The 8,896-nt window shown below is 42.8% G+C and overlaps 1 protein-coding gene across 1 annotated transcript; it reads right to left on the bottom strand.

Moving 5' to 3' along the window:
- Positions 1–241: 241 nt before the first annotated feature.
- On the bottom strand, positions 242–3,756 carry LOC116400141 (ras-related protein Rab-1B-like). The gene is made up of 6 exons (XM_031877826.1): positions 3,743–3,756; positions 2,717–2,789; positions 2,191–2,286; positions 1,488–1,583; positions 1,254–1,385; positions 242–591 (listed from the first exon to the last, which is right to left on the bottom strand). The coding sequence occupies exons 1-6, from the start codon at positions 3,754–3,756 to the stop codon at positions 358–360; spliced, it is 645 nt and encodes a 214-aa protein (XP_031733686.1). The 3' UTR covers positions 242–357.
- Positions 3,757–8,896: the final 5,140 nt, after the last annotated feature.

Genomic DNA, 8,896 nt, shown 5'->3' with positions numbered 1-8,896 from the left:
AGGAGTGATGCAGGAAGTGGTCCTCTGTGTGGGCCTGTCTTCATAAAACTCTTCCCAAACTCACACTGTCCTAGTTGTTAATTTGGCAGAGTTTCAATTATTTATGTCATCTGTTTGTCTCTGCCCCTTAATAAAGCAGAAATGTCATCATATATTTGATTAGAAAATACCGATAATATCAAGCTAAAAACACACGTTTTTCTTCCTGAAAGGTCATATTTTTTGTTTAGTAGCAAAGATGTCAACATTCTGACAATAAATGTGTGTCCAAAGCACAAAATCACATCGTCCTGAAACTCGACAGATGCCTTTAAAATGACACATCTCTGTTTTGAACCATGCGGTCATGCCTCCTGCTCAGCAGCAGTTGCTGGCCTCCTGCATCTGTTTTTCCCCTCCCAGCCACAGCGGGGCGCTGTTGATCTTGGCACTTTGGGCCCTGGCGTCTTTCGACTCGCCCTGCATCCCCCCTCCCTCGCTGGCCACGCGCTTGTGGATCTCCGAGGCCATGGTGAGGAAAGCCCTCTCCACATTGTCCGAGCTCTTGGCGCTCGTCTCCAGGAAGGGGACCTTGAGAGACGAGGCCAGGTCCTGCAGAGGGACAGAGGGGCGTGGGAAGAGGGGTGGAGCAAGGAATCCGGGTGGGGGATGAAGTGTAACAAAAAATCACAAATCTATTAATATGCTAAATCATCACAGTGTAAAAGTACTCCATTAAGCTCTGCATTCATACTTCTATTGAAACGTATTAGCAGTAACATGTGCTCATGTATTAAAAGTGAGTGCTGTGGAAATGAATCCCTGCAGAGCCTTACATTATTGATGAGTGGACATATATGCATTTTAATATTAAAAGTGTTGTCACTTCTTTATATTCTGTTGGGTATTTTAAAACTACACCATCATAATTGATGAGTTCACATGTATGACAATAAAACAAATCTGCAGAGTAACTCTAGTCTTGATATAGCGCCACCATCAGGTAAAATAATCCTCATGATAGAAACTCGTGAACTAATAACGGATCTCAGCTGTACTTGTAGCAGGCAAAACATTAGCATTGTAGTTAGCATTCAAATATGACACAGGTAGGTACTTGGCACTACCATCAGGACAAACCTACAAGTAGGTCTAGATAACAATGTTGTCAGTACTTTCTTAAAACAGCCAATTCAGTTTTCTGGTGTTTAATGTGCATCACAGCTTCTACAGCGATGTTGTTTCATAGTATCCGGAGTTGTGCAGCCCGCTACCTGAGCAGTGGCGAGGTCCACCACTTTCTTACTGACGAGGTCTGACTTGTTTCCCACCAGCAGCCTGGAGACGTTCTCACAGGCGTAGCGATCTATCTCGTCCAGCCACTGCTTCACATTGTTAAAAGACTCCTGTGGGGAAAGAGAGAGAGGAGGAGGAGGAGGAGGAGAGAAGTTAATGTTTAAGCTCTCTCCTATTGTGTTGTTGAGGCCATGGCAGAAACACCCGCTGACCTGCTCCGTGACGTCGTAGACGATGATGATGCCGTGGGCTCCCCTGTAGTAGCTGGAGGTGATGGTTCGAAACCTCTCCTGACCTGCTGTGTCCCACTGAGGGACACACACACAAAGGACGATGTGCCAGTCAGACAGTCCTGACTGCAGAACAACCAAGCTTTTACATGACACAGCTTTCTCTGACTTTTTTAGCTTTGAAGGGTTTGTATTTGATATTCAGAGCATTAATATAGCAGGAAACAACTATTATCTATGTAAATATAAAGTGGAGTGAAGTCTGTGTGTTTGTGTGTGTGTTTTGTAAGCCGAGCATCTCTGTCTTTGTTTACGTTGCTGGGCTAGCAGTGCATGCCTTTTAGTGCATGTTAGCGCGCTCCACTGGTTAGCTCACAGCCGCCATTCTGCACTGCTCTCATAAGGCGGTTAAGACTGCCCCGACCAACGGCGTCGCAGCGGAAGCGTAGTACCCACTCTCCAGTCCCCCCTCCCCCCAAGTAAACACTGTTAGCTGTGTCAGCACTGTTGCCGTTGTTTGCGCCATTAGCTTCTAGCTACCGGCTCAGCCGTCGTGTCATGTTGAGAGCTGTGTGGAGGCAATAGATATGCTCTGAATATCAAATTCAGCCCCTTTTAGCAAACAAAGAAGGTGGTGTTTCCTAATAACAACCCACTCCCCACCACCCTGCCGACTGTCTCTTACAATCTGTAGTTTCACTGTCTTGCTGTCCATGTCGATGGTCCTGATCTTGAAGTCAACTCCGATGGTGGAGATGTAGCTCTCAGTGTAGGTGTCATCCTGAGGGGGTGCGTGACACATGATCAACAATACGCAGTTAGGTGTTTAAATGAAGTGTGTGTGTGTGTGTGTGTGTGTGTGTGTGTGTGTGTGTGTGTGTATGTGTGTACTTGTACAGTTGTCTTTGTGAGGACCAATGTTCTGGACATTCAGAGTGAGGACATTTTTTGGGAAGTAAAGATATTTATGTCAATCCTCACTTTGGGACAGACCTTCTAGTGCCTGTTTCAGGGTTTAGCCTTGGTTGTAAAGTTCAGGTTAGAATCAGGGTAAGGGCGGCCAGGCTTTTATGGCTTCTTTTTTTTAAGGGGATAGGGAATGCATTATATCAATAAGTGTCCTCACGCAGATAGAAGTACAAAGTTGTGTGTGTGTGTGTGTGTGTGTGTGTGTGTGTGTGTGTGTGTGTGTGTGCTTTTTCTAAGCCTACCGCGAAGCGCAGCAGCAGACATGACTTTCCGACTCCAGAGTCACCAATCAGAAGAAGTTTGAACAAGTAGTCACTGGATTAGGACACACACATCGATACACAAAAACATTTTCCAGTTCAGTGTCTTCCACTAGGATGCAGTAAAGGGGGAGGGGGCTGTTCCTGTTTGTCATTAAGTCACTTTTGTAGCTTATTATGTTGGTATCTTTTGTAAACAGCTATAAAAGACAAATAAAGTAGAGTCTTAAAGTTCTTGGGTGTAAACAAGCCTCCTGTACTGTTGCGTCTTGTCCATAAACATACCAGTATTGCAGAGTTTGCAACTTTGTTTGAGTATGTACTATATTGTAACTACATATTTTTTTATAGTGATTATAAAATGTGGCAGATTGCCTTTAAAAATAACCTCTTATTACTTGAATAACTGTCAGAGGAAAATAGAAAAAAGAAAAATCTTCCAGTGTGCTGCTCCCAAAAGTAACACTACAGAGCACAGTTTGATGTGGCGACTGAGCTGGCTCTAATGCCTACAATTCCCAAGAGCCACAGGGGCTTAGTGATCCAACTGCAAGTTACCCAGAATTGTCTATGCAGAAAAAGAACGAGACGTGTTTTGCTCTGTAACCCTGGATGCTCGATTCTCGGCTCTGTCACTGACAGATATCTCAGAGTCAGTACAAACTACAAGATCATCTATTTTGTATTTCATACACATATGGAATTCAAGCAACATATCATCAACAACTCATCATCACTCAATCATAGGACGGAGCTAAAACATTCGTACCAACAAACAAGCTTAAATTGTAATCGTATCAGTATTTAGATATGGGGCAGCATTTACACAACAACCAACACAAAACTGCAAAGATATCTCGCTGAACACTTAATCCAGGTCTGAAACAAGTAAACTTTCATGTCAGCAGTCACTGTCAAAGAGCAGATGTCAGTGTCTCCCACTGGTACACAGTATATGTGTGTCTTGTAGTGAATAACACACAGCACAGAGAAAGAAACAACACTTACTATTCAGGATTCATGATCGGTGGGTGGCTCCAGGTGACACGACAAAATAAAGAATCCCTGAAATTGAATCCTGAAGCTGAAAACAGTCAGGTTGTCTCTGTGATGTTGTGTATTGTTCTGTATATGTGTGTGTGTGTATGTGTGTGTGTGTGTCCTCTTGGAGGGCAAATGGCAGAATAAGCCGGAGCTACCGGTCGACTGATTCAGATGCATTATTTATTAATAAAGAACCAGCTCAGGTTACACTGGGGACAGCACCTGGAACCCGAACGCACGCAGAGAGGCAAACACTGCCCCGCTGAATACAATCCCCCGCTAAGTCCAAACTAAAGTTCATTCCTTTTTTTATTTACTCTTTTCATTTCTGTGATGTATTTGTAATCGGATCTGTCGTTTCTGTGGTTAGTTTCACCACACTGTGCTGCTGTTCTCCACTTGTCATCCCCTCAAACTGACAGCGTCTCCTGTGCGTCGCACGTCACCGGACCGACCGCAGCTCTGACACTTCAGAACAAACAGGCAGGAAGTAGTTCTGCCGGAACCACCCGTGGAAACTGCAAAGAGCAGCACGTGTCGGCTGCCATCTTGGAGACACTGATATCAAAGGCATGTATTATAACACATATTTATTTGTATTTCTATTTTCTTATGAACCAATTTGACCTTTTCCCTCAAACCACTACTGTAAGATGCTGACTGCTGAGTCGGTCCAACTGCCAAAGGATGACAAAAAAGACTGAAGTTCCTTTTGGCTTCTTTCTATAATTTCTTTGTCAGTGATTGTCATTTAATTTCAAGTCATGACCAAGACCAGAGTGTATCGAGACAGGGACCAGACCAGACCAGTGCCCGTCTCACAATGCATGATAAAATGATTTTAAAAAAGATGCAAACCAACTCCTCAAATTGATCTGAAAGATTCACACACCCCGGTCTCCTACAAAATGACCTTCCCATACAACTAAACTGCATTCTGCAATTATGTTTCAAGGGAAGCCCTCCTGGACCGAACGGTAGCAGCTTCAAAACATTTCAAACACGGGCTAACAAACAAAAGAAAAAACCCAACAAAACTACTTTGTTGTGCAAGAAAAGCACCTAATTCACTCTGGACTCAAACAGAAGTCTCCTGGGTGAGAGCCCTGTGTTTTTTGATCCATCCAGCACCTTGACTTCTTGTATTGTATGGGAGTGACATTTTTACAATTTATATCACTTCAAAACCCACACAGAAAACAACTGAAGATTCCTCTTCATTTGCATTTCATTGCCATATATACTGTATATGTGTGCATAAGTCTGCCATGAAAAGGTCTTGATTAAATAAACAAAAGGGTAATGCGGAGATGAATAATGGGTTTGGGAATTTTTCCTTTTGTTTTGTATGTTTGAGTAAAAAAATACAAGCAAACACTAAGGAGCTGAAATCAATTTGGGGGAAGTGGAAACAAACTATACTGAAATATTATCACCTTATAGAGTTGATAGTGAACTTTTTAGCTATTTTAACAGCTGCTTATTTACACACGCATCAGACACAGAGCTACTTTAGCATTTATTTTGCCACCTGGCAAAGCCCAATATTCCCAGTCCTTTTAGCTCTGTTTTGGTCTCCACGGACTGTTGACCAAAGGATCATGTGCTGAAGCTGCTAGATGTTACATGTTCGTTGCTAACTTTGCCTGCCTGCTGTTAAGTGATATGCAGGCAACACAGTGGGTTTATCAGTCCTCTCACTGAAAACAGCTGCCAGCTGACGAATACTACACTATGAGAGCGGTGAGAGTGAACCAAAGTGAAAAAGCAGAATCATTTGAGATTTGTTTAAATCTTTTACAAAGTAATTTGATCCATGGTTAATATGAAGATATTGATTATAAGAGCTGTATAAAAAGATCGGATTACAATTTGGGGCTTATTTTTGTTAAAGTTTTGGCCTTCATGTAGATTTGTTATAAATTGGTGCCCAACAAGAGATCTGGCAACACAGCGAAATCTAATAAGACGACACACAGGTAAGAAACAGGCTTGTGTTGTCACAGTTTGGGCTCGTTATTTAAACATTCGGAGGTAAACTGAAGTGAGTGCATCTGAAATGTCTGTAATAATTCCTCACTGCTTCTGGTGAAGCCTCCTGAAGACACTTGGTGTTCAAATGTATAGGCAAAACACACACTCACACACACACACACACACACACACACACACGCATAGGCATTCACACATTCGACCCTGCATACACACAATAGGACTCACCCACAGAGCCACTCAAATAGCACACTGATCTGCTTTGTTATTGAGACACACACAGTCCAAGGATTTGGCCGATTGTTCCTGTTGTTGTTCTCACAGCTGTGTTGAAGCATGTTGTTGTTAATTGATCACTGCACTTTAATGGTATAAGAAAGCTGTTTATGTCGAACTGCTAGCTGAACAGAGAAAGGAGTGGAAGTTGGAGTCAGTCAGCTGAGTCGAACATAATTGAATATATATATAGTTAAAGGGCTTCTTCGGAGGCGGTGACACTCAGTCTTTGATAAAAGAAATGTGCGGGAAAACACTGTAGTTTACATATAATGATTGTGGTATAAACTATCATCTGACAGCACGACGGCGATCAACCTTCATTTATTAAAGGTGCTGAGTTTGATTAATCAGAGCAGAGGGTTTCCCTCCCCACGACTCTCAACATGGCGACAGCTGTGTGTCGGCAGCTCGCAGCTAATGGTGCTATCACCACTAACAGTGCAAACAAGGGCAACAGTGCTGACTGAGCTAACAGTTTTTACCTGAGGATGGAACCGGGGGGTGGGCGCTATGCTTCAGGGAAGCCGCCGTGACTTTCAACAAGGAGACCACAGTCGACCTTCCACAACAACTTGCATTGACGTCTATCTGTAGGATCTTTGGTTTCGGCACGGCCTTGGCGTTTTGTTGTTGCGTAAGTGGCGGTCTGGTCAGCTGTAACTTTCAATAAATCTTTCTTAAAAGCTCCCCAAAAAGAGGAAAATTGAAACTACTGGTTTCTCATTAAAGTGTCATAGGGTTGCAAAAGCATGAAGTGTGATATTATGTAATGTCAAGCTTCTGATTAACACCTGGACATAGAACCATTAGAAAACATCACAAGGCCCCTTTGATATCTTTACATCTTTCTTGTTTTTTTCATCCGTGTAAACATGGCCTAGCGACTCTTTTCTCCTCTCATATTCTGTCCTTGTTTCCTTTCCTGCCCTCTCCTTCCTTCCTTTCATTTACTCTTCTTTCCTCATCTCTTCGTCTCTTCTTCTTTTCTCCTTTCCTCTCCTCACTTCTCCTCGCTTCCTCACCTCTCCTCTTTTGGAAATGGACAGAGGACATAGTGGAAGAGATTTCGGCCTTATTCAGATCTGATTCCCGTGTGTGACCCCCCTGGTCACGGGAGCGAGCAGGGAGCAGGGGATTGTGGGATATGCGGTGGCTGAGCAGCTGTGATGGGGTCAAGGGTCAGAAGCCCTAACGACGGCTTGTTGCCGGGGCAGAGGCGGCGGCATGGTGGTTGCTAGGGCAGGGGGCAGGCTTTGTGGTACTTCTGATGGAGCATGGAGGTGGGAAAACTGGGGGAAGGGGGACAAGGAGACAGAGACAAAATAAAGAACGAGAAGAGAAAGAAATCAACAAAGAGAGAGGAAGAGAAAGCGAGAGGAAGGGTGGGAAAATGAAGCTACGTATATTTTAAAGCCACAGAGATAAAGAAAAGGGGAGAAACAGAGGAATCTCAGAATGTCTTTAGTTTTAATTAAAAAGAATGAAGTGCAAACTTTCTATTTATTGTGATGGCGTTGCATACTGTACAATAATGAATGGAAGCAAACGGTTTTCTGGAGGACTTAAGAAGTCTTTCAATCTTCACTCAAGTGGTCAGTATGGAGTCTCAAAGTTAGTTCTCAAATGTCTTTAAACAGAAAATCAAAGTATGAATTTGAGGTAATTGTACTCTACTTGAGTGGCCCACATCCATTTTATGCTACTTTACACTGAGCATTAGTAGTTAAACTCAAACATCTACAGCAGTAAAATGCAGCTTACACAGGCATGCAGCAGTAATATTAATCAAGAAACATCATATATAATAGTGAAACTCTGACGAGGAACATTTTACTGACCAATGAGTACTTTTACTTCTCGTAATTTCAGTACATTTTGCTGATAATATTTACTTTTACTGAACTAATGCAGGACTTTTACTCGCAGTGGAGTGTCTGTACTTTGACTAAGTTGAGGAGCTGAATACCAACACTGACAGAAAGTGGATCTAGTGTGAGAGTGTATATGTTCAGTAGCAAATGTGTGCGTGTGAAACCGTATTTATATGTGCGTCTCAGACATAATTAAGTGTGTGTGAGTCAGGTTATACATAAACGCCAGTGTGTGTGTGTGGGTGTGTGTGTGTGTGTGTGTGTGTGTGTGTGTGTGTGTGTGTGTAGGTCAGTGGATGGACTTAAACCGGTCATTGTTCCTACCAGTGTGTGTCCCAGGAGACCTGAGGGAGCCGGGATAAATAGGTGCTTTTCACTATTCACCCTTATTTTACCACGCTCTCTGGCTCCTGCATGTTTGTGTTTGTTTGTCAGCCTGTGTGTGTGTGTGTGTGTGCGCGGGCGTGTTTGTGTGTGTGCCTTTTGAAAACACGTAGTGTGTGTCAAAGATTATAAAAGGAAATAAACCAACATAAAACATCAGTTCGGTAACCAAAATTAAAACATGGTCATTTTTAGAAGTAGAACTAAACTGAAATCAAGTTCAGATCCAAAACCAAATGTGAGTAAATAAAATATGATTTTTGTATTTATTAAGTAAAACTTCTGAATCCCAGCAAACATTTACTGAAACTAAGCTAAAGGCTAAAAATTAAAAGCTAAATGGATAAAAAATGTGTATGTGTTTGTATTCGTCTGTGTGTGTGTGTGTGTGTGTGTGTGTGTGCGTGTGTGTGTGTGTGTTGTGTGCGCACTGTTGTTGCTGTTGGTTGAAGATTTATGTGGAGTCACTTCATCCCTTTGCTCCTTTCCCAGAGTGTGTGTGTGTGTGTGTGTGTGTGTGTGTGTGTGTGTGTGTGTGTGTGAGAGTGTGTGTGTGTGTGTGTGTGTGTGTGTGTGTGTGTGTGTGTGTGTG

The sequence above is a fragment of the Anarrhichthys ocellatus genome, unplaced genomic scaffold (assembly GCF_004355925.1).
Source record: "Anarrhichthys ocellatus isolate YVR2014 unplaced genomic scaffold, GSC_Weel_1.0 scaffold151, whole genome shotgun sequence".
NCBI lineage: Eukaryota > Metazoa > Chordata > Actinopteri > Perciformes > Anarhichadidae > Anarrhichthys > Anarrhichthys ocellatus.
The sequence above is the reverse complement of the archived record's forward strand: the minus strand, read 5'-3'. Positions and strand labels throughout refer to the sequence as shown.

Excerpts from the sequence above, each read along its gene's own strand:
- LOC116400141 (XM_031877826.1), bottom strand. Across the intron at positions 2,287-2,716 it reads GTCTGCTGCTGCGCTTCGCG|GATGACACCTACACTGAGAG; the intron begins GTAGGCTTAGAA and ends GCACCCCCTCAG. Across the intron at positions 1,386-1,487 it reads TCTACGACGTCACGGAGCAG|GAGTCTTTTAACAATGTGAA; the intron begins GTCAGCGGGTGT and ends CTTTCCCCACAG.